This window comes from Bombina bombina, chromosome 4 (assembly GCF_027579735.1).
Source record: "Bombina bombina isolate aBomBom1 chromosome 4, aBomBom1.pri, whole genome shotgun sequence".
Taxonomy (NCBI): domain Eukaryota; kingdom Metazoa; phylum Chordata; class Amphibia; order Anura; family Bombinatoridae; genus Bombina; species Bombina bombina.
Genome location: NC_069502.1, coordinates 787,983,812 through 788,010,198, shown reverse-complemented (window position 1 = coordinate 788,010,198; position 26,387 = coordinate 787,983,812). Strand labels below are relative to the sequence as shown.

General features: G+C 37.2%; 1 protein-coding gene across 1 annotated transcript in view; it reads right to left on the bottom strand.

The window, feature by feature from the left end:
* ACAT2 (acetyl-CoA acetyltransferase 2) overlaps nucleotides 1-26,387 on the bottom strand; it is a 48,490-nt gene that overhangs the window by 21,853 nt on the left and 250 nt on the right. Inside the window, exons 2-8 of the mRNA XM_053711174.1 lie at nucleotides 21,927-22,061; nucleotides 19,543-19,724; nucleotides 15,223-15,340; nucleotides 12,476-12,619; nucleotides 10,254-10,376; nucleotides 9,595-9,749; nucleotides 2,820-2,930 (exon numbers count right to left, since the gene is read on the bottom strand). Coding sequence (XP_053567149.1) covers nucleotides 2,820-2,930; nucleotides 9,595-9,749; nucleotides 10,254-10,376; nucleotides 12,476-12,619; nucleotides 15,223-15,340; nucleotides 19,543-19,724; nucleotides 21,927-22,061 — 968 coding nt within the window. The remainder of the gene's footprint in view (nucleotides 1-2,819; nucleotides 2,931-9,594; nucleotides 9,750-10,253; nucleotides 10,377-12,475; nucleotides 12,620-15,222; nucleotides 15,341-19,542; nucleotides 19,725-21,926; nucleotides 22,062-26,387) is intronic.

Genomic DNA, 26,387 nt, shown 5'->3' with positions numbered 1-26,387 from the left:
TGGGGTGGGACGGAGTTGGATTTCATGGCATCTCATCAGAATGCAGGGCTTTTGAGATAAGGGTCCAGGTCCAGGGTCCCAGTCTGAGCTGATAGATACCTTTGCAGTTACTTGGTTCTTCAGCCTAGAATATCTTTTTTCCTGTCTGCACTTCTTTTTCGGGTGATTGCTCAAATCAAATAGGAGAAGGCACCTGTGATCCTCATTGCTTTTCCGTGGCCTCACAGGAATTGGTAGGTAGACCTGGTGGATATTTCACTCTTGCCACCTTGGGAGATTTCTTTGAGGAAGGACCTTCTCATTCAGGGTCCTTTCCATCACCCGAATCTAGTTTCTCTGCAGCTGACTGCTTGGAGATTGAACGCTTACTTTTATCTAAGCGAGGTTTTTCTGATTCGATCATAGATACTTTAATTCAGGCACATAAGCCTGTTACTAGGAAAATTTACCATAAGTTATGGCATTCATATCTTTATTGGTGTGAATCCAAGGGCTACTCATGAAGTAGGGTAAGGATTCCCAGGATTTTGTCTTTTCTCCAAGAAGGATTGGAGAAGGGGTTATCAGCAAGTTCCTTAAAGGGACAGATTTCTGCTTTATCTATTTTGTTACTCAAGCGTCTGGCAGATGTTCCAGATTTACACTCTTTTTGTCAGACTCTGACTAGAATCAGGCCTGTATTTAGACCACTTGCTCCTCCTTGGAGTTTAAATTTAGTTCTTAGAGTTCTTCAAGTGGTTCTGTTTGAACCTATGCATTCCATAGATATTAAGTTATTATCTTGGAAAGTTTTATTTCTGGTTGCTATTTCCTCTGCTCGAAGAGTATCTGAGCTTTCGGCATTACAATATGATTCTCCTTACCTTATTTCCATTCGGATAAGGTGGTGTTACGTACAAAATCTGGTTTTCTTCCTAAAGTTGTTTCACACAAGTATATTAATCAGGAAATTGTTGTTTCTTCCTTGTGTCCTAATCCTTCTTCTAAGAAGGAACGTCTGTTACATAATTTAAACGTAGTCCGTGCTTTAAAGTTCTACTTCCAAGCGACTAAGGATTTTCGACATTCATCTTCTTTGTTTGTCATTTTTTCAGGGAAACGTAGGGGTCAGAAAGCTTCGGCTACCTCTCTTTCTTTTTGGCTGAAGAGTATCGTCCGTTTGACATATGAGACTGTTGCACAGCAGCCTCCTGAACGAATTACGGCTCATTCCACTTGGGCTGTGGCTTCCTCATGGGCATAAAAAATGAGGCTTCTGTTGAACAGGTTTGCAAGGCTGCAACTTGGTCTTCTCTTCACACTTTTTCTAAATTTTACAAATTTGATACATTTGCCTCGGCTGAGGCTGTTTTTGGGAGGAAGGTTTTTCAAGCAGTGGTGCCTTCTGTTTAGGTTCCCTGTCTTGTCCCTCCCTTTTCATCCGTGTACTATAGCTTTGGTATTGTATCCCACAAGTAAGGATGAAATCTGTGGACTCATCGTGTCTTTAAAAAGAAAAGAAAATGTATGCTTACCTGATAAGTTTGTTTCTTTTTAGACACAATGAGTCCACGGTCCGCCCTGTTCTATGAGACAGGTTACTAATTTTGTAAACTTCAGACACCTCTGCTTTTCCTTTCTCTTCCTAACTTCGATCGAATGACTGGAGTGGGAGGAGCTATATATATATACACACACACACATCTCTGATGTGGTGCTCTTTGCCTCCTTCTGCTGACCAGGAGGCGTAATTCCACAAGTAAGGATGAAATCCGTGGGCTCATCGTGTCTAAAAAGAAACAAATTTATCAGGTAAGCATAAATTTTCTTTTTTTATTTATTTTTTACTAGAACTATTTCTGCTCCTCTCTACCCCACATAAGCTCCTCTAATATTTGTCAGTTTTCCTGACTTCACTGTGTGTTTATTTGTGCGAAAGAAAGACAAACTTTCTTCATTACCCTCTGCATTTCATGCTATGATACTTAAAGGGACATAATACTCATATGCTAAATCATTTGAAACTGATGCAGAATAACTGTAAAAAGCTGACAGGAAAATATCACCTGAGCATCTCTATGTAAAAAAGGAAGATCTATTACCTCACAATTTCCTCAGCTCAGCAGAGTAAGTTCTCTGTAAAAACTTATACTCAACTGCAGATAATAAATGAAGAAATGAACAGCAGCCAATCAGCATCAGCAGTGCTGAGGTCATGAACTCTTTTACTGTGATCTCACGAGATTTCATTGTAAACTTCTTTAAGCTCAATAGGGAAATAAGATTAGTGCACGTAAGCTCCCTCCTTCCGCTGTCCCGAGACAGACATACTGATTTGCTGCTTAGAAGTCCTTTACAATGGGATGTGGCTACTGAGGAACTTTTGAGGTAAAATATCTTTTTTACATAGAGATGTTCAGGCGATATTTTCTAGTCAGCTTTTTACAGCTATACTGCATCACTTTCAAGCGTTTAAACATTATTGTCCTCAGCAGAAAAGGAAACCTAAGTTACAATATGGCAGTGCCCACTGCTTTATAGACATTAACTTCACCCTTATGTGCTCAATATTTAAACAACTGATTTTTAAAAACATATGTACATATTATTCTTAGGCTAATCTTTACTCTGAATACATAATTCAATCAACAATTTATTTAGTGTTTAATGTCCCTTAAAAGGGCAACTTAAATATAAAATAAAAATATTAAGTCTTCTCCCTCTATGCTAACTAACCAGATACTTAAGAGCAAAACATATATATAGTATACTCTACATTCATGCATTGCAATCATGAAATAATAACATGGAGAGAAAAACAAAAATTAAAAACACCTCACCTTTTCAGGATTCAGACCCAGTTCTTTGACCACTGCTAATGCTTGTGCAGCAAAAGCTTCATTTATTTCAAACACGTCAACGTCATCAAGGCTCCATCCAGCTTTTTCAACCTGCAAGTAATACATTAGCTTTTATCCACCTTCACCCAAATATGTTAATTAGAACTGGGGGAAAATAAGTATAAACAGTGGAACTATATTTGGTTAATGCTCTTCTGTCTCATAACCCATGTTGACCATTTGGAGTAGAAGCACAAGTGGCAGAAAGTCAGGTGGGTGGGCATGATAGGAGCCATGGCACATAATATTATACTCTTGGTGATACCTTGTCAATCCTGCTTGGACATTTTTCTTATAATTATGAACCCGTCTTAGAGGCTAAAGAAGCCCCAACAGTAGGAAATGCTATTTAAGAACATTAATATTGAACAAAACATCCATCAATCACCTTAGGCCCTGAGATTGGACATGGAATATGTAGCTAAAAATGCCCAAGGATTTAAAAACCTGATGTATATAGACTCTTGTTAGAGGGACAGTCTACACCAGAATATTTATTGTTTTAAAAAGATAGATATAATCCCTTTATTACCCATTATCTAGTTTTGCATAACCAACACAGTTATATTAATACACTTTTTACCTCTTATTACCTTGTATCTAAGCCTCTGCAAACTGCCCCCTTATTTCAGTTCCTTTGACAGACTTGCATTTTAGCCAATCAGTGCTGGCTCCTATGAACTACACGTGCGTCAGCACAGTGTTATCTATATGAAACACATGAACTAACAACCTCTAGTGGTGAAAAACTGTCAAAATGCCCTGAGCTAAGAGGAGGCCTTCAAGGACTTAGAAATTAGCATATAAACCTCGTAGATTTAGCTTTCAACTAAGAATACAGAGAGAACAAAGCAAAATTGGTGATAGGGCATGTCATTTTAAACAATTTTCCAATTTACTTCTATCTGAATCATGAAAGTTTGATTTGGACTAGAGTATCCCTTTAAGTAACATCAATTAGTGAGAGAGGGCTGTGTCTTATGATGCTGGGTGAAATGGCCAGGAATGGCAGATGTGGCACTGAAAGCACTGGTACTTGTGGCAGAGGTGGAGCAGTGTGTACTTGCAGTTGCGGAAATAGTGTAGGTGGAAGGGTCATTGGAACTGGGGCACACATACACTAATGGCAAACCAACAAAAACATAAATTATGCTTACCTGATAATTTCCATGGAGGGGAGGAGAGTCCACGGCTTCATTCATTACTGTTGGGAATTCAGAACCTGGCCACCAGGAGGAGGCAAAGACACCCCAGCCAAAGGCTTTAAATACCTCCCCCACTTCCCTCATCCCCCAGTCATTCTGCCAAGGGAACCAGGAACAGTAAGAGAAATATCATGGTATAAATAGTGCCAGAAGATAATTAAATTTAGGTCTGACCATCGGAGATACGGACGGGAGCCGTGGACTCTCCTCCCCTCGATGGAAATGAAATTATCAGGTAAGCATAATTTATGTTTTCCATCTAAAAGGGGAGGAGAGCTTACAGCTTTATTCATTACTGTTGGGAACATATACCCAAGCTCTAGAGGACACTGAATGAAACCGGGAGGGTAAAAAGGCGGACCCTAATCAGAGGGCACCACAGCCTGCAAAAAACCCCAAAAACAGTTTCCGCAGAACCAAAAACGTAAAATTTGTAAAACATTGTAAAAGTGTGTAAGGAGGACCAGGTAGCAACCTTACAAATATGCTCCATAGAGGCATCATTCTTGAAGGCCCAGGACGAAGCCACAGCTCTAGTTGAATGAGCCGTGATCCTCTGAGGAGGATTATGTTCCGCTGTCTCATAAGCCAGGCGAATCAAACTCCTCAACCAAAAAGGCAAAGACGTAGCAGAGGCCCTTTGCCCCTTGCGCTTCCCAGAATACACCACAAAGAGAGATGTAGACTGCCTGAAATCCTTTGTAGCCTGAAGATAAAACTTCACGGCACAAACCACATCCAGGTTATGAAGTAACCTATCCTTTGAAGAAGGATTAGGACACAAAGACAGAACTACTATTTCCTGATGTTACGGTTAGACACCACCTTGGGGAGAAACCCCAACCTAGTGCGAAGTACAGCCTTATACGCATGAAACACCAGATAAGGAGGATCACTTTGCAAGGCAGCTAGTTCAGATACTCTGCGTGCTGATGCAATAGCCAACAGGAAAAGAACCTTAATGTCTATGGAATGCATAGGTTCAAACGGAACCCTCTGCAACACCTTAAGGACTAAGTTTAAGCTCAAAGGCGGGGCCGACTGTCTAAAGACAGGCCTGATTCTAGACAGAGCCTGAACAAAAGATTGGATGTCAGGGAGTTCAGCGAGTCTCCTATGCAACAAGACTGATAATGCCAAAATCTGTCCCTTTAAGGAACTGGTGGCAAGACCCTTCTCCAAACCATCTTGGAGAAAGGACAGAATCCTGGATACCTTCACCTTATGCCAAGGATATCCATGCTTCTCACACCATGACAAGTAAGTCATCCACACCTTATGGTAGATGCGACGAGTGACTGGCTTCCTTGCCTGAATTAGAGTATCAATCACACCTTCAGAAATGCCTCTCTTGGCTAAGACTAGGCATTCAATCTCCACGCAGTCAGCCTCAGAATCTAGATTTCGATGTTGAAAGGGGCCCTGTGTCAGCAGATCCCTGCAACAGAGTAACCTCCACTGCTGAGAAGAGGACATCCCCACCAGATCCACAAACCACGGCCTCCGCGGCCAGGAAAGAGCAATCAGAATGGCCAAGGCCCGCTCCTGTTTGAAGCATGCCACTACACAAGGTAGAAAAATGTAAGCTAGGCTGAATCCCCAAGGAACCACTAAGGCATCTATCAGCTCTGCCTGGGGATCCCTGGACCTCGACCCGTATTAAGGTAGCTTGCAATTGAGTCTGGACGCCATGAGATCTATCTCTGGCGTTCCCCATCTGAGACAAATCTCCGCAAACACCTCGGAGTAGAGAGACCATTCCCCCGGATGGAAGGATTATCTGCTGAGGAAGTCCACTTCCCAGTTGTCCACACCTGAAATGTGAATCACAGAGAGCGAGCAGTTGTGGGCCACTCCAGAATCCGAGACACCTCCCTCATTGCAAGGAAGCTCCTTGTACCCCCCTGGTGGTTGATGTAAGCCACTGAGGTAATGTTGTCAGTCTGGAATCTGATGAAACTGACCGACCCCAGAGAAGGCCATGCCTTCAGAGCATTGTAAATTGCTCGTAGTTCCAGGATGTTGATTGGAAGGAGATACTCCTCCCTGGACCACTTTCCTTGTGCCATCCTGGCACCCCAAAGAGCTCCCCATCCTGTCAGACTGGCGTCCGTGGTCACAATCTCCCAGGACGGTCTCAAAAAGGATGTCCCCATGGACAGTTGCTCCGGACAAATCCACCGAGAGGGAATTTCAAGTCCGAGTATCCATGGATATCAGCTGTGATAGATCTGAATGATCGCCGTTCCACTGTCTCAACATGCACAATTGAAGAGGTCTGAGATGGAACCTGGCGAATGGGATGACATATATGCTTGAAACCATGAGACCTCTCACTTCCAAACATTGAGCCACCAACGGCTTGTGGAGGACTGAAGGGCAAGACAGGTGGATGCAAGCTTCCTGCGTTGCTGATCTGTGAGAAATATCTTCATGGACATAGAGTCTATTATTGTGCCCAGGAACTCCACCCTGTTGCTGGGAACCAGGGAACTCTTTCCTGAGTCTATCTTCCAACCAGGAGATTGGAGCAAAAGAGCCCTCGAATGATCCTCTGCGAGGCTGAGCGACGACGCCTGAACTATGATGTCGTCCAGATAAGGTGCCACCGCAATGCCCCTGGATCTGGCCACTGCAAGCAGCGCCCCCAGAACCTTCGTGAAGACTCTTGAGGCCGTTGCCAGACCAAAAAAAGGGCCACAAACTGGAAGTGATGGTCCAGAAACGCAAATCTTAGGAACCTGAAGTGGTCCCTGTAAATTGGCACATAAAGGTAAGCGTCCAAGTCTACAGTTGTCATGAACTGTCCCTCTTGAACTAGGGGCAGAATAGATCTCATTGTTTGCATTTTGAACGATGGAACACACAGAGACTTGTTTAAACACTTTAGGTCCAGAATTGGGCGGAACGTGCCCTCCTTCTTTGGAACCATAAAAATGTTGGAATAGTACCCCAGACCCCTTTCCGCTAGGGGTACTGGTATGATAACCCAGAGAGAGAGGCGAGATCTCACACACACTCTAGAAAGACCTCTCTCTTCTCTGGTATTGAAGACAGGTTTGACAGGGGGAAATCTGCCCTTGGGCGGATGGGATCTTAACCCTATCCTGTAACCCTGGGAGACAACTTCTAGAACCCAAGGGTCCTGAACATCCTGCAACTATGCGTCTGAGAATAGTTATAGCCTGCCCCCCTACGTGATCCGGAGACCGGTCGGGGGCCACCCCTTCATGCCAATTTTGTCTCGGCGGGCTTCTTGCTCTGCTTAGACTTGTTCCAAGATTGAGCCGGCTTCCTTGATCCCTTGACTGGTCCACTTTCGCGGTGGGTTGCTGGTGCTGGGCCTTGTCCGCATGAAAGGGACGAAAAGTAGATCCCTTAGGCTTAGCCTTTTTATCCTGCGGTAGGAAAGCTCCCTTGCCTCCCGTAACCGTGGATATGATCAAATCCAATCCTGGACCGAACAGGATCTTCCCTTGAAAAGGCAGGGACAACAGCCTTGATTTAGAGGTCATGTCAGCAGAGCAAGATTTTAGCCACAGAGCCCTGTGTGCTAAAACAGTAAAACCTGATACCTTAGCATTCAGGCCAATAATTTGCATATTGGCATCACAGATGAAAGAATTGGCGACCTTCAGCACCTTAATCTTTTTCTGTATCTCGTCGATGGAGGTCTCCCCCTCGACCATTTCACACAGGGATTCGGACGAAAGGCAAAGAATGACTGGGGGATGAGGGAAGTGGGGGAGGTATTTAAGCCTTTGGCTGGGGTGTCTTTGCCTCCTCCTGGTGGCCAGGTGCTTAATTCCCAACAGTAATGAATGAAGCCGTGGACTCTCTCCTCCCCTTTAAGATGGAAAAAGAACAGATAGCCAATAACTGAGCTGACTGTGTGTTTGAGCCTTCCCAAAAGGGGTTAGGGCTAGCCAAAAAGAGTTTAAGTTACATACTTGTTGGTTGGTACAGCAATCAATCTATTCAGAGAAGCATTGCTGGATTACTATTGAATAGTGGCTTTCCCCTCAAAAGGGAAAGGCATGAATGGAACATTGAATTTTCAGTTGTGTGATCAATTCTGTAAACTGTTTAAACAAAGGCTGGTTTCCACAGTTGCACAAATACATTATCCAACACCATGTCCTAGTTTTTGTTCAATACAGACATTGTAATAAGCCTGAGCAAACTGACACGCAACCATTAAACAACACCTTTTAAATAGTCTTGATTGTAAACAAAATTAAATCTAAGCAGTTTTTACTACAAGAGAAGACATTATCAATTACATGGAAACCTTCACTAAGCTGGAAAAAAGAGTTATTGCAACACATTTCATAACATCTTTGTTGTATGCTTTAAGGGAATGTAAATGTTTATAGAGATTCCCTACTAGAAGTCCCACTACAGCAGTAACAACCAGAGGTGGGACCAAGTCATTGTTTTGCAAGTCACAAGTAAGTCTCAAGTCAAGTCCTGAGCCAAAACAGACAAGTCCAAGTCAAGCTGTAAGTGTTAAGTCATTAGTGCTCTTTGCCCAATTTAGCGTCATAGTATTAATTACCATACTAAATTAATAGACATAACACACTGCTAGACACTTGGGGCATGTGTATGTAAAAAAAAAAAAAAGAATGTGTGTCAGGGAGGGTTGGCATATCTAAGCCAGAAAACAATTATTTGGTACCTAAAAGGATATAGAAGTAGAAAAAACAGATGCAGGAGAAATAACGGCTAACATACTTCACCACACAGAGAGGAATCATGAAACACAGATGCAGACAAACCCATGCAGTCATTTAGAAATGCTGTGCTACTATGAGGGGAGAGGAGGGAAGAGAGAGAATGAATAATATGGGTGGGCGTTATTAAAAAAAAGGAGTATGTTTTGTGTATCTATATATGTATGTGTGTATATTTTTTTTTTACTGTATTATTATTATTAGGTCCAGGACCAATGCAAGGTCTCTTCCTCCCTGGGAAATTACAAAGGGCCTGCGTCACCCTTGTTTGTATCTCAGTGTGTATGGTTGAAGTAATGCATTGTGTGCCTGTAGTTTAGGGACCCAGGGAGAAAGAGACCTTGTCATGGTCCTGGGCCTATCACCATTTGTCCAAATGCTGTAACAAACTCTTCCATTTTGCTTTTTAATCTGTGTGCTTGCAAGGGAGTGCCAGACTTCCTTTAAAGGGATATTAAAACACTTTGAGATGGTAATATATATATAAAATGATAAATCTTACATCTTAAAAAACTGTTATTAAAAAAACAAGGAGTTGGGTATTTTATAGTTTTGTTTGTCGACTCCATGGACCAGCCTAGCGTGACCAAGTCAAAGTTGCAAGTCCTTTTTGATTATAATGAGTCGCAAGTCGCCAAATATGGAACTTGATTCCAAGTCATGCTTGTTAAGTGAATCAACCCTGGTGACAACCGCACTATAACCCTTTACTGGTATTCAACCACCACTTTATTTTGAAATAATTAGCTGAAACTAAACCATTTGAACACGCACCGCTTTTTTAATAGCTGGAATAGGTCCAACTCCCATAACGGATGGATCCAAGCCTGCTTGAGCCCATGAGACAATCTGTGCCAGTGGAGAAAGGCCTCTGTGTTGTGCTTCTGACTTCTTCATAAGAATTACGGCAGCTGCTCCATCATTAATTCCTGAAGGCAAGGACAATTAAATAATAAATAAAAAAAACAACTCTAAAAGGTTTTTGTACAAAATTGTTCAAAAACAAGAAAATACATTTCAACTCAGTGCATGTTCAAAATCATTAAACTTTTCAAAATGTTAATATGTCACGAATACAAATTTAAATAAACTCTTTCCAGTTTTAAAATTTTGGGTGCATAGTTTATGAAGTGCTTGCTGGGCTGCCTCACACAAATACATTTGCTCTATAGGCTTAGTTGCAACTCATCCTTTCAAATAAGTCAGAGAACCTTCCACCTGTATTAGATTGGAAATATACTTTAGCCACTTCATTCCTTCATCCATTTATAAACCATAATTGTTAAAAGTACTGATGGCTATATGTGAGCAGAGGATATATATATATATATATATATATATATATATATATATATATATATATATATATATATTTTATATTTTATATATATATAAATTATTTTTTTTCTAGAATTTGTGAACCATATAATTACCAGAAGCATTAGCTGGAGTTACAGTACCACTTCCATCCTTCAGAAAATAAGGTTTTAATTTTTCCATTGCTCCTAAATTACTTCCATGTCGAGGAAACTCATCTGTTTTAACATCCACCGGACCTGTAAAAAAAAAATGGGTGACTGTTGAGACATTCTGTACTAAATATAGTCGTAATATGCTTAACTATGTAGTGCAAGACAAATATGCTTTGTTCTCTTGGTATCCATTGTTGAGGAGTTAACCTAGGTAAGCTCATAGGACCTCAAGAGAACGTGTGTCTTTATCACTCTATGACAGAAGTGTTTGCAACAATGTTTGCAGCATTGCCACACACTGCTTAAGACACATGGATGCTCTTGATGTCCTATAAGCCTGCCTAGGATTATTCTACAACAAAGGGATACAAAGAAAACAAAATCCCATTTCATAACAGCAGTTGTTTAAAATTGCATGTTCTATCGACTATTCAAATAATTTTGTCCCCTTAACCTTTCACATCACTAGACGCTCGGTTATTCTTCCCCTATACACATGACTAAGTATTGACCAATAGGGGTGTTATTTACATATATGATGGGCAACTGCAAGAACATAAGCTACTGTTAAAAGGGACATTGTACACTAGATTTTTCTTTGCATAAATGTTTTGTAGATGATCCATTTATAAAGCCCATCTGGGAGTGTTTTTATAACAATGTATAGTTTAGCGCCTTTTTTTTTTTTTTTTTTTTTAAATACCATTGTGCTGATTTTCAGACTTGTAACCAAGCCCCAAAGTATCAGATGAAGACTGAAGTCTACAGATTCTTACTTGCTCCTGTTTGTGTAATAGTTCTTTTCATATGCAGGGGAGGAAGGAGTCTGCTCTTCCTGCTTTCCCAGAGCCTTTCACTGGGTGTCCCAGCCTAACCTCATCAACAGAGCTAAACTGGGAGCTTCCAAGTAGGTTTTTAAAAGGCTTTATACTGGATTTTTAGATTAGTATCTGTGCATATCATTCTTTATAGTAGTGTCTATTATATGCAGTTATATGAACATTTGTGTATAGTGTCCCTTTAATTATAGAGTTTGCACCAACAGAAGTGGCAAACAGTTCCATATTTAGGTCCTCTGACTTAGTGCTAGCATCTAGAACACTAAGGGCTGTATTTACAAAGAGATGAACTGCAGGTGAATTGTATTTGATTTGAAACTGAATTATAAAAGGCAGTATCTCCTGCAAGAAGAGCCCTGTACAATGCATAGTTAATGCTCTGTACAATTCACCTAAAATAGGAGAATTGCTGGTGAATTGTATGCAGCATTAACTATGCATTGTGCAAGGCTAGCTCAGCTCTTCTTCTTTCTGGAGATACTCATTGGGTTTGGACCTTCATAATGCATAGTTAATGGCGGGAATTGAAATGTTTCAAGTCACCTGCCATTCACCTCAAAAATGCTAGGATTTACCATCACTAAAAAGAAAGGTGACCTTCATTCATCAGTTTAAAAAAACAAAAACTGGTGAATTGGTAACTTTAATTCTCTGCAGCTTCAGCACTAACCTAAGTGCCTCCAGCCGCCCATGGCACAGCTCAGTTTTTCAATGAGGTGATGTTGCTACTTCTTAGCCAATAGCTGATCGGCATTATGCCATATGGCTAACACGCCTATTGGCTAAGAAGTGGAAACCTATTCATCAGGATTTTTTTAAACTGATGAAGGTCACCTTTATTTTTAGTGATGGAAAATCCTAGCGTTTTTGAAACGCTACAATTTAGCATCACTTTAATGATTAGACCCCCCCGTAGTAAAATCTATAAAATTACATGCAGTTTGAATAACCAAGTATGATTTACACACATTAAATGATTTTGCCTTTTCCACTCTACAAAAAGGATGTTATCCTAAAGAAATCCTATAATCAACAAAGTTGTGAACTTTCCATTCCATAAAGGAGAATCTCCCTCTATGGATTAGACAACCAGAAGTCATTAATCCCAACATAGACATTTTCTGTAAAGGTCAAAGAACAAACAGATAGGAGACAATTGTTTTTTGGTGGTGTAGGTACCAGCTTTGGGAGTAGGAGACTATTATTGTAAACTAGTGAAAGGAAAGCAAATTGTCAGATATTATATATATTACATAAATTCTCAAAATAGTAAAAAAAAAAAAGAAATGAAAAAAAAAAGAAAAAAAAAGAGGATATAAATAATAATAATAATAATAATAATACCTTTTCTGGAGGGCACTGAAACTGATACAATCTCTTTGTCAAAATAACCAGCCTTCTGTGCTGCCTCTGTTCTGTTCTGTGACTGGACTGCAAGCTTATCCTGTTCTTGTCTAGAAATGTTCCATTGTTTTGCCACATTTTCAGCTGAAATAGATATAAAACACATGCATTTCTAAACAGCAGAAGAGTTTATTACTAGGATAACAAAGTACGTTATATGGCAACAACATAAACCCATTATTCACAATTAGCCGTCTTTATTTTGGCTACACAGGCTGGTGAGCATTTATTATTAGGAGATACAATACAATAAACACATCTATCTAAAATGTAACAAAATTATTGTAAATAAAACTCTAGAAAGAATATATTCATGAGAGATGTCTAATCTTAAAATATTCAAATAATTTTGTCCCGTTAACCTTTCACATCACTAGAGGTTTGGTTATTCTTCTCCTATACACATGACTAGGTATTGCCCAATAGGGGTGTAATTTACATATATGATGGGCAACTGCAAGAACATAAAATACGGTTAAAGGGACTGTAGTAAAAAGATAAAACTACGCTCTACATTGATAATGTGTTTTTTTTTTTTGTTTTTTATATTATTATTTACTGTAAAGGTTTATCTTTAACATTTTACAGCCGTTAGGACATTCCATGCCGTACTAACTGCCCTGGGATTTAGCGCCGTTAGGAAGGCATGGAACGTCCCAGCCGTTTGGCTGTCCTGAAGCCAACGGCGCTTCCAGAATGGGATCGGGTTATGACGCCCCCCCCCCCCCCCCCCCGACCCTATCCCATCATTGAAATCTCGCGATTGAGGGATTTCGATTTGTTTACATCGGAATGTTGTTCCGATGTAGACAAATTAACCCTGACAAAGGGTTAAAAATATTTAAACTTTGTTCTTATCCTGCATTTCACAGTATTCGCTCTATTTATGCACATGCTCAGAAGCTGCCTTAAATTTATAGTAAAAAAAAATAATTAAAAAAAAAATCTATAATCATAGAATATTTTTACTACAAGGCCCCTTTTACAGACACGAAACACTTTTTATTCAAAGAATGCAATTTTTTTTTTTTTTTATAAGTTTCCAATTTACTTCTATTATCAAATTTGATTGGTTCTCGTATTCATTGTTTATAAAATACCTAGGTAGGTACTGGGCGCACATCTGGAGCACTACATGTCAGAAAACTGCTGCCTCCTAGTGGTCTTGCAAATGTATAACATTGTTAAAAGTATTGTTGCAAAACTGCTGCCATATAGTGCTCCAAACAAGTGCACGCTCCTGTTCCTACCCACCTGCTTTTTAAAGGGACACTGAACCCAATTTTTTTTTTCTTTTGCAATTCAGATAGAGCATGTAATTTTAAGCAACTTTCTAATTTACTGCTATAATCAAATTTTCTTCATTCTCTTGGTATCCTTATTTGAAAAGCAAGAATGTAAGTTTAGATGCCGGACCATTTTTGGTGAAAAACCTGGGTTGTTCTTGCCGATTGGTGGATAAATTCATCCACCAATAAAAAAAAAAAAAAAGCTTAGATGCCTTCTTTTCAAATAAAGATAGCAAGAGAACAAAGACAAATTGATAATAGGAGTAAATTAGAAAGTTGCTTAAAATTGCATGCTCTATCTGAATCACAAAATAAAAAATTTGGGTTCAGTGTCCCTATAACAAAGCATACCAATTGAACAAAGTAAATGTGATAATAGAAGTTTATTGTATACTCTATCCAAATCATGGAAGAAATGTTTTGGGTTTTAATATAACATGTTTAGCAACTCCATGAATGTTTATCTGTCTGTATTATGCAAGCTGACATCAAACAACCACTTAAATCTAGGAGATTTAAACAAAAGACCAGATACTTCCAAAAAGGCCAAGAAGTAATAAATACTATGAAGTACATTTAAGAAAGTATAAGCACACAAGTTCCCAGACAGGGAACATGTCTGCCCACAACTGCTGCCAGCAAGGCTGATGAAATTTAAAGGGATATTAAACACTTTGGGCTGGTAATATAAAATGATAAATTGTATATATAAAACAACTCTGTAATATACTTTCATTATTTATTTTGTCCTCTTTGTCTGTAATTCCATTCTGAAATTGTGAGCTTTTTAGTTCCTGTTAGAAATGGAAGTGCAGAACACTGTTAAATCCAGCACAACCATTGGCTGCACACTCTAGTGACCTATTTATAACTGGCCCTAATTGGCCACAGCAGAGAAGGTAACACAAGTTACAACATGGCAGCTCCCAGTGTTTTATAGACACTAAAACTTTACACTTATTTTGTCACTTTTTAAACAACTAATGAAACTTTAAAAAATACATCTACATGTTAGTCATGGACTAATCTTTTCTTTGAATGTATCATTTTATCTAGGATGTATTTAGTGTTTAAATGTCCCTTTAAGATTGCACAAGAGCAAATCGTGAAATTATACCTCTTCTCATGCAACCAATCGCACAACACAGTTTTGTTTGTTTTTTAAATCACTTTGGTCTGTTCAGTCCTGCATGATTTTATTTATTACTTCTGAAATGGTGGAGAGGTTAGGAAGTAGCGATCTTCAAATTCAATTGCAGGCTCGCATGAGTTATCCAGCACAACAAGGGCTCCAAAGTTGCTAATCCAGTTTATAAATAAACCCTAAGTCACCAGAATGTTTAGGAGTAATATGGATTTCTTATGAGTTAAACAGAAAGGGACATATAAGCTTCTTACCAGTTATTCCCATATGGTAATTGTAAAATGCATCATTGAGACCATCACAGAGTATACTGTCTTGCAAAGAAACATCCCCAGCTTTCACTCCAGCTCGCATGTGAACTAAATGAGGTGTCTGGAAATGAAGAGCAAATATAAATGTTTTTGAAGGGGAAAAAAAAATATATACAGAAAATTAGAAAAACAATTTCACTCAGTATCAAAAATGCATATTTAGAACAATATTTTGTGGATAGAGCCAACACTAAGTAAAAAAAAAGAATAAAAATGACTAGTAGTAGCTGAACACTACAGCCATAAAAAAAAAAATAAAAACAAACAAGTGGCTAAATAAACATGCAAATAGCCAGACATAAGGGAGTTCAATAAGTGCGACTGGACCTTCTTGAACTATATTGAGGAGGCCCAAAAGGCAAGTCATTTTTATTTACGCATCAGAAATTAAGCACTGCATTGCTATAGATCTGCAAACAAAATATGTGATTTATAGAATTTAAACATGTAATTGTGTTAATAAATGTTGCATTGTTTTGCAGTTCAGGGTCATACCACTTGAAAAGTCTCTTTAAAGGAACATGAAAGACAACATTTTTCTTTCATGATTCAGATAGAGCATGTGATTTTAAAACAACTTTACAATGTACTTCTAGTATCCAATTCTCTTCATTTTCTTGGTATTCTTTGTTGAAGCAGCAACTATGCAATACTCGGAGCTAGCTGAACACATCTGGTGAACCAATGACAATAGGCATTTGTGTGCAGCCACCTATCAGCATCTAGCTCCCAGTAATGCATTGCTGCTCTTGAGCCTACCTAGGTATGCTTTTCAGCTAAGGATACCTAGAGAATTAAACAAATTAGATAAGTACATTGGAAAGTTGTTTAAAATCACATACTCTAGAATCATGAAAGAAAAATTTTGAGTTTCATGTACCTTTAAGGAATATATTCTAACAATGATCTAATATTTTAGAGCATTTTGTATGCACTATTGCTCATATACAAAATGTGTTTAACGCCTGCAGAGGGATTAGTTAAAGTCCACACCAGAGACGAAATGCCCTACTGGGAGCTAGCAGAAAATATCTGGTGAGGCAATGACAAGAGACAAAGTGTAGGATACATAGAGTGACAAATGTCCATAAAAGCACCAACATATTGTAGTTGTGATCCCCTCATGCTGGGTTCTCATAACCCAGGTAACATTTCAATACTTACATTTGTAATACGTTGACTCAATTATTGGTGGGTAATATAATTTATTTGTATAGCGCCCAAAATTCCATAGTATATAAAACTAGTACAACTATGCTATGTCTTTTTTTTTTTTTTTTTTTTTTTTTTTTAATATACATTTTGTACTTTTTAATTCAGTTATCAGCAAAAAAAAATATTAATTATTTGCAGTTCAATGCTTTAATTTCAAAGTTCTGTTCTTGCACAGAGTTTAGTAAACACAATATAGTATGTACATTAAAGGGACAGTCTACCATAGAATTGTTATTGTTTTAAAATATAGATAATCCCTTTATTACCCATTCCCCTGTTTTGCATAACCAACACAGTTATATTAATATACTTTTTACCTCTGTGATTACCTTGTATCTAAGAACCTTCTGACAGCCCCCTGATCACATGACTGTGACTATTTACTATCTATTGACTTGAATTTAGCATTGTTTTGTGCTAAATCTTAACCTTTTGCCGCTGTTATATTCTGTCAAAACTGCGCTGGGCTTTAGCGCCGTTATGACAGAATACAACGTCGTAGCGAACGGCTGTCCTGAAGACAACTGCGCTTCCTGGATTTGATCGCGGTCTGGAGGGCGTTCCTAGCATTATAGGGACGCCCCCCAGACCCGATCCAATAATTGAAATCTCGCGATCGTGTGCACAACGTTCCGATGTAGACATTATAACCCTGCCATGAAAGGGTTAAATAACTTTCTGTGCCTGAACACAGTGTTATCTGTATGGCCCACCTGAACTATCAAATCTTTTGTTGTGAAATTTTTTTTAAAAAGCATGTGATTAAAGGCAGCCCTCAAGGGCTTATAAATATATATAAATTAGCATATGAGCCTATCTAGGTTTAGTTTAAACTAAGAATACCAAGCAAAAAAAAGCTAATTTGATGATAAAAGTAAATTTGAAAGTTGATTAAAATTACATGTCCTATATGACTAATGAAAGTTTAATTTGGACTAGACTGTCCCTTTAAAGGTAAGAGCAACCTCTCAACTTTAAAAAGGACATAAAAGTCAATAGTATTTTTTTAATGTAACATTATCTACCATACAGTCTCTGGAACTGGCAGCAATTGTGACAACATACTTTAAAATAACCTTAACTTGGTTCCCACCGCTCTTTGTATTTGTTAATCCCCATATATTGATATTAGAAGGCATTATGAATATATTAGATCAAGGGCTTGATAAATCCAGGGAGCTGTGGTTCCTAAAATTCTTGTTCTAGCTCTCACCTTTTTGTTTTTTTTATAGAAACTTGGATTTTAAGGGAATATGAAAACTAGATGGCCCAAAAAAAAAAAAAAAAAAAAAAAAAAAGTTTTAAAATTCTCAGAACACCCTTATGCATATCCTATGCATTATTGGAAGTCATATCCTGTATTTGCCCCTACAAATTCTACTGGAAGTATATTTCCATTAATTCACGACCCTTTCTGTAAAGAAGCACTGTTACTTAAATTACTCTTGGATGTGTAGAAAAATATGGGTTATATGGCTTTGCAATATATTAAAACATCTTTATTTAAAAATTTAAAAATAGATAGAAATCACAATTTCTACACACTGCAAACTTCCATATTTACTCCTAGTTGTACAAAATTAAAGTAGAGATAAGTGGGTACATACACGTGTAAGAAGGAAATAACGTGTCCAGTACCATTAGCGGACATCAATTCGCCCAATCTCATACAATCAGGTTGATTGACACCCCCTGCTAGCGGCCAATTATCTGCGAATCTGCAGAGGGCGGCATTGCACAAGCAGTTCACCAGCTACAGTGAATCGTGTCCGCCAGACAAATTATAAAATTGGACCCTTAGCATCCATATGCACTCATATGTGTGAGCAATATCAATAACAGAAGAAGAGTTTTACTAGTTTTTGTAGAAGAGCACAATAAACTTTTTTTTTTTTTTATATATATTTTTTTATTGTGGTACAGAAATATTTACAGACAAGTCAACATGGCAGTTATACATAAAAAGTGCATTTACATGAATGTACGTAAAGGGACATTATACACTCATTTTTTCTTTCCTTAAATGTTTTGTAGATGATCTATTTATATAGCCCATAAAGTTTTTTTTTTTAAATGTATAGTTTTACTTATTTTTAAATAACATTGCTCTGATTTTCAGACTCCTAACTAAGCCCCAAAGTTTTATGAGAATACCGTCAGCTACCTACTCCAGCTTGCTCCTGTTTGTGTAAAGGGTCTTTTCATATGCAAAAGAGGGGGGGGGGGAGGGTCTTATTTCCCACTTGCAGTGGGCTTTCCAGCTACCTTTTCAACAGAGCTAAACTGAGAGCTTCTAAGTACGTTTTTAAACGGTTTTATACTGGATTTTTATATCAGTATCTGTGCATTTTATTCTTTATAGTAGTGTCTATTACATGCAGTTATATGAAAATGAGTGTATACTGTCCCATTAACCAATAGTATGTACAGGCCCCACTTAGCTAAATAATTATCCAAGTCAACTACATAGTGGCCTAACAAAGCCTGAATAAGGTATTAAATACAAAATTAGACCTCAGATTTTTTCATTGAAATATGATCACCTATAAGTAGATAATAGCATTCGTAGGAAGAGTATCCCCAAACGGTAGATAGTTTTCACTCTAAGGCCACATAACATACTATGTCAATAAAGGGGAAGTATCAGGGGAAAAAAAAACTTGAAGTTTTATTAACAGCTTGGGCTTCCTCCATTTTAAGATTATATCACTGATACATTAAAAATAGAGTATGCTAAACTCTCTCTCACCTTTTATTGTTCTTCCACCTCTTAGATTTGGGAAAAATGTTCTTTCCACTCTACAGACAAGGCACCCCATTTGTATGTTGCCCTTTTTACAGGACAAGCCCACCTTAAAGTTGACCAGTCAGTTATATATGGTTTAGATGTACTTAACAATGACTGTCTAAATATAATAAATATGCATTATACTTTTGTTTTGTACATTTCTATCTTTTTCAATAAAGCGGATTTGAAATTATATATATATATATATATATATATATATATATATATATATAAAATATAAATATATATAGTATGCTCACCCTACTCATGTTTTCCATGCCACCAGCTACAACAATATCAGATTCCCCGGTCATTATAGACTGAGCTCCAAGACACACCGACTTTAAGCCAGACCCACAGATCATCTGGCAGCTCCATGCTGGAATGCTATAGGGAACACCTGCAGCTACACTGGCCTGACGAACAGGGTTCTGACCGGTACCTTAAAAATAAAGAGAGCGACAATGAGTATTTTACTGACAGTTCTCAAATTCTCCAATTACAATATATATTAGATATTCATAATAGTTTTCAAGCATTTTGAACATGCAAGACAGTAACTTAAATAAATCACGTAAAACAGTCCCTAAAAAAAATTGAAAATGTTAGATACTGACTTCAACAAATTTTCAGGACCATATTTATACAGTTCTGTAGGTTAAATAGTTTGCTAAATTAAGAATAAAAGTTCTATAAAATATGTACAGGAGGCCCGCGTTTTACAACGGTTCAATTTACACCGTTTCAGAATAACATCCTTTTTTCCAGTCATGTGACTGCTATTGAAAAGCATTGAGAAGCAGTGCATTTATTAAAATAGCCAGTAGGTGGAGCTGTCCGCTTATGCAAGCAAAGCCAAGCAAGCTGAAATTAATCAGTTTAACCAGACCTGAGCTATCGAGCAGATTTCAAAGGAACAAGATCTTCCTGTCTATAAATCAGTCCAGATTGGAATGCATAGATAGAACTGTTTGCAGAAAAATGCAAGTGAAGTCTGTGTTGTGTTATTTTATTAGGTTTATAATGCTGTTTAGCATTTAAAGTCTTCATTTCGAAGCTTTAAAAATAATGTATTAGGTGTTACTTATGACCAGGAACCTATCTCCCTCACTTCCCATTGACTTACATTATAAACTGGGTTTCAATTTACAACCATTCCTTCTGGAACCTAACCCTGGCGTAAACTGAGGGCTACCTGTACTAAGAAAGGATTTTTTTTTATTTATTTTTTTTAAGGGTGGGGCTTTGTACATATCAGGTCCAAAATGCTTTTTTTATGCCAACATACTGCAAATATAATTATAGTGAATTTTAATTTAATGGACATGAAATGTGTTTTCAAAGGACAGTAGTTAAATTTTAATGATTCAGTTAGAATGTGCAATTCTAACCCCTTCACTACCGGGACTTTCAGAAAAGAACTTGCCCAAAATACCAAAGAATTTGTAGCTTTTTTGCCATCAATCCATTTAAAAAGAACCTTGTTTTTTCCCCCATTTATCTGTCAAAACTATATATTTCTTTTTTAAGTAGACAACCCAAGGTATTAGCCCACTTAGGTATATTTCATGCCATCATTTCACCGCCAAATGTGGTCACATAAATATAAAATGTTAACTTTTTCACAAACTTAGTCATTTTTGTTACTGAAATTATTTACATACCACTTGTGCAATCATAGCAAAAATGATTGTAAAAGCTTCTCTGGGATCCACTTTTTTCAGAAATAGAAGACATATGTGGCTTTCCCATTACTTTTTCGTAATTAGAAGGCTGCTTTTTGCTGCTGCGAACCACACTTCTATTAATCGCGGCAGTGAAGGGGTTCATCGGGTAGCTTGTAAGGTTAATTTTAGCGTAGAGATTACCCTCCCACCCCCTGACCGCTCCCTCACCCCCTTCTTAGGTACTGGCAGACAGTCTGCCAATATTAAGTTTTAAGGCAATTTATTTTTAATCAATTTTTTTTTATTTTATTTTCTGCAGTGTAGGATCCACCCTTACCCTCCAACCTTCCTCATTCCTCCCAAACAGTTCTCTAACCCTCTCTCCTCTGTGTCTGCCATCTTAGGTACTGGCAGCTGTCTGCCAGTACCTACACAATTGTATTATTTATTTATGTATTATTTTCTGTAGTATAGTGGTCCCCCCCTCCTGCGATCATTAGTTAGGAACCCCCAACACTACCTTTTTTTCTGTAGCATAGTGCCCCTTCCCTCCTTCTCCCTTTATTTTTTATTTTCCGCATTCCTGCCCCTGCTGGGCTGCCCACCTGCCTTCCGGATTCCCCCCCACACCTCCCGCCAGCAAATGATCGTTCCAGACAATGACACAGTGTGCCACCATCTGTAATGATCTGGCATCTGCCCTCATATGGAACCGGAGCACCGATCATGCTCCAGTTCCATATGCAGGTAGATGCCATGAGTAGCGTAGAGAATGAGGCAAATTTGATAATAGAAGTAAATTGGAAAATTGTTTCAAATTGTATGCTGAATCATGAAAGAACATTTTTTTTTTATTTTATATCCCTTTAAACTGTCTCCGCATAATATGTTTAAAAAAAATATAGAAACTTTACTATAAACATCATGTTAATAAAGTTGATTTCAAGCATTGTTTGCAGATTGATCATGAAGCACACCTGCAGCTAGTACATGTCCAAATATCACTTCAGAGACTTCATCTGGTTTAATACTTGCTCTTCTTAAAACTTCTGTGATCACAGTAGACCCCAGGGTATGTACAGGAATGCTAGACAGAGTTCCATTGAATGAGCCTGGGGAAAAGAACACATTGTTTAATAAGGCTACTAAAATAAAATACAGCTAGGCCCATATTTTCTGAGCAGTGCTATTACACAAGATTATAGCTAGTTAAAAAGGGACTATTGGGTGAATAAATCTATAATTTTACATCTTTTTTTTTTTTAAAAAAGGTATGGTTACCTATTACAGAATTCTGCAAATAGTGCAGAATTATGTATCAAAATAGAAAATTACATTTACTGTCCCTTTAATAATAGCCTGAAAATACTTAATTATTCTGTTTAAATTGAATCGTCATGCGATTCTGTTTCCTATAATTAAATGGACTATGTTATAAAGGAAAACTCCCACCTGTCATGCATATGAAAGACAACGATTTAAAGGGACATAATACTCTTATGCTAAATCACTTGAAACTGATGCAGTATAACTGTAAAAAGCTGACAGGAAAATATCACCTGAGCATCTCAATGTAAAAAAGGAAGATATTTTACCTCACAATCTCCTCAGCTCAGCAGAGTAAGTTCTGTGTAAAAAATTATACTTCACCTGCTCCCAGCTGCAGGTTAAACAAAAAAAAAAAATGAAGAAATGAACAGCAGCCAATCAGCATCAGCAGTGCTGAGGTCATGAACTCTTACTGTGATCTCATGAGATTTGACTTAACTCTCATGAGATTTCATAGTAAGCTTCCTTTACCTGATTGGTGAAATAATATGAGAGTTCACAAGGCTCATCCCCTAAGCTGTCCCAGGACAGACACACTAAAATGCTGCTTAGAAATCCTTTATAATGGGAGATGGCTACTGAGGTAAAATATCTTTCTTTTTTACATAGAGATGTTCATGAGATATTTTCTAGTCAGCTTTTTACAGCTATGCTGCATCACTTTCAAGTGTTTAAACATTTGGGTATTATGGCCCTTTAAACATCTTAAAAAAAAGCGGTTTGTTTTGAATTTAAAACCAACAGTAAGTGCATGTTTGTAAATAGGTGATCCATGTGCTATAAAACGGCCTACAAGCATATAAACAAACCGCAAGAACATCCATTTTTATTAAGAAAAAAAAAAAAAAAAAAAAATGTAATATATTATAAATGCCCTCCTCCAGAAAAAAAAAAATACTTCAATGACTAATTTTGGACATTGTGTGTGTATGTTATACATATTTAAAAGGCAAGCCCCCAAGAGCAGCCAGCCATTGGTGTTTTGAAGGCAAAGGGTGAACACCAAAAACTGATTTGATTTAGATTTTTTTTCTGTTCACCCATTTTGCATTTTTGAAAGCATTCTTACTTTACAGCATTTTCTCACAACCGCCCAAAACATTTGCACAGTGCTAATATATTATACACACACAAAGTACATCTTAAAGGGACACTGAACCCAAATTATTTCTTTTGTGATTCAGATAGAGCATGCAATTTTAAGCAGCTTTCCAATTTACTCCTATTATCAAATTTTCTTCATTCTCTTGGTATCTTTATTTGAAAAGCAAGAATGTAAGTATAGATGCCGGCCCATTTTTGGGGGAAAACCTGGGTTGTTCTTGCTGATTGGTGGATAAATTTAACTGTCCAATAAACAAGCTTGTCTTGGGTTCTGAACCAAAAAATAGCTTAGATGCCTTCTTTTTCAAATAAAGATAGCAAGAAAACGAAGAAAAAATGATAATAGGAGTAAATTAGAAAGTTGCTTAAAATTGTATGCTCTATCAGAATCACAAAAGAAAAAAAATTGGGTTCAGTGTCCCTTTAAAGTACTTGCATAGTATTTTAAAATGACTTTTACTCTGAAATACCATAATAATTGATGCATAAACACAATATTAATCAGTATTATAACTAAATACACAGGCAAAAAATATATATATAAAAAAAGCTACATAATCAAATCTCTCTCTATAGATATAGATAGATATCACACCTTTCTTAACATTTTTGTTAATTATAACAAAACATAGTATTTATAAAAAAAAAATGACCATTAATTACTATATTTACTGAAAATAAAAGTATAGAGAAAATAGAATTACAACCAACCAAAATAAAACACAGAAATGGTCTAGCTTAAAGGAATAGTGCAATTATAATTAAACCTTCATGATTCAAATAGGGCAGCAATTTTAAGCAACTTTCTAAATTACTCCTATTATCAATTTTTATTTGTTCTCTTGGTATCTTTATTTGAAAAGACAGGAATATAAGCATAGGAGCTGGCCCATTTTTAGTTCAGCACCTGGGTAGCACTTTCTGGTTGGTATCTAAATGTAGCCACCAATCAGCAAGCCTTATACCCAGGTTCTGAATCAAAAATGGGCCGGGTCATAAGTTTACATTCAAATAAAGATACCAAGAGAACGAACAAAAATTAATAGGAGTAAATTAGAAAGTTGCTGCTCTATCTGAATCATGAAAGTTTAACTTTAACTAGACTATTCCTTTAAAAGGGGACAGGAAACTCCCTAAAAAAATGCTCATGATTGAAAAGAATATAGAGTTTTAAACAACTTTCCGATATACTTCTATTATTAAATTTGCTTCAGTCTCTTGTTATCCTTTGCTGAAGGAACAGCATTGCACTACTGGCAGCTAGCTAAACACATCTAGTTAGCCAATAACAAGATATAAAATGTGTGCAGGCACCAATCAGCAGCTAGCTCCCACTAGTGTAGGATATTGTTTGTCAACAAGGGGATACCAATAGAATGAAGCACATTTGAAAATAGAAGGTGAATTTAAAAGTGTCTAGAAAGTAAATGTTCTGACTCATGCAAGTTTAATTATGACTTTCCAAAGATTTAGACTTGAGATTAAACATTTACAGAAAAAAAGGTCCTGTAAGGGCATATACAAAAAAAGTGTTTACCTAATGATTTAATATTTCACTAATTCAAAGATCCCAATGTTCCTGAATCAGCAGCCAATGACAAACCAGAATTGGAATGGTTCTACTATGCAGCCAATCAGAGCACAGGTAAAACAAGGACACTAACACAACAAATATACATTTGGTATAATGTATACTGCGCTTTTCTCCACATTTACAATCAAATCATGTATAGCCACTCATAGCAACACACACACATTTAAAAGGGGATAGAAATGTCAAAATTGAAATGTGCATGGGTGTAATTTAAACTTTAAATAGAAGCATGTTTGCAATATACTAACATTAGCAAAAATAATACTAGTAAATGTTATTACTGTATTCTGCAGTATACGCAAATATCCTGTGAGGGCCGTGCACCAGTATTCAAACACTACACCTCCTCACAGACTCAGGTGTGGCTTGCATGACAAATTACGTCTACACAGAAGAAACACACACCACTGCCAATTCTTTGAACAGGCATTTTGTTTGAATACAGGTGCGCAGGAACGTACAGGATATGTGCATATGCTCCAGAAAAACAGCAATAACTTTTACTAGAAGCAATTCTGCTAATGGGAGTATATTGCAAAAAATGATACTATTTCATTTTGAAATGCACCTATGAACACTTCAATTATGACTTTTCCATCCCTTTAACTATATGGTGATTGTATTATTGTAAGCACTTGAATATTGGTTCTGCAATGATGTTGTAAAACGTCATCCCCTTTATTATTGATGTATCAAGTATTGCTGTACTTTTGTAACTAATAAAATGCTACATTAGGGCCAAAAACAATTCAATAAAAAAAGCATTCAGTGCAAATGTACAGTGTTCAAAAGTAACCCAGTCTACTTCCAAGAACATTAGCTCCAGCAATGGTGAAAATAATTGTGGTTTGTACAAATGGTTTGTGGTTTGTACAAATCTTGTTCTTAAAATGTTATATGAGATTTGCCATAATATAGTAATAAACAAAAAACAGAGGTGTTCTTTATAAATTAACTACAATGCACAAATTAGAGGACTAAGAACAACTGTTTTCAGTATTGCTAAATGCTCTTGAAACATCTGGTAAAATCCTTAAAGGGACACTAAACCCAAACATTTTCTTTCATTATTTAGGAAGACAATAAAATAAAATAAAAAACATTTCAATTTACTTTATTATCTAATTTGCTTCATTCTTTAGATATCCTTTGTTGAAAAAATAGCAATGCACATGGGTGAGCCAATCACACAAGACATCTATGTGCATCTACCAATCAGCAGCTACTGAGCATATCTAGGTATGCTTTCCCGCAAAGAATATCAAGAGAATGAAGCAAATTAGATAATAGAAGTAAATTAGAAAGTTGTTTAAAATTGCATGCTCTTTCTAAATAATGAAAGAAAACAAATTGGGTTTTATGCCCCTTTAAGTTTCTATAGTAGGTTTCAAACGCTGCAAAATGGTTACAT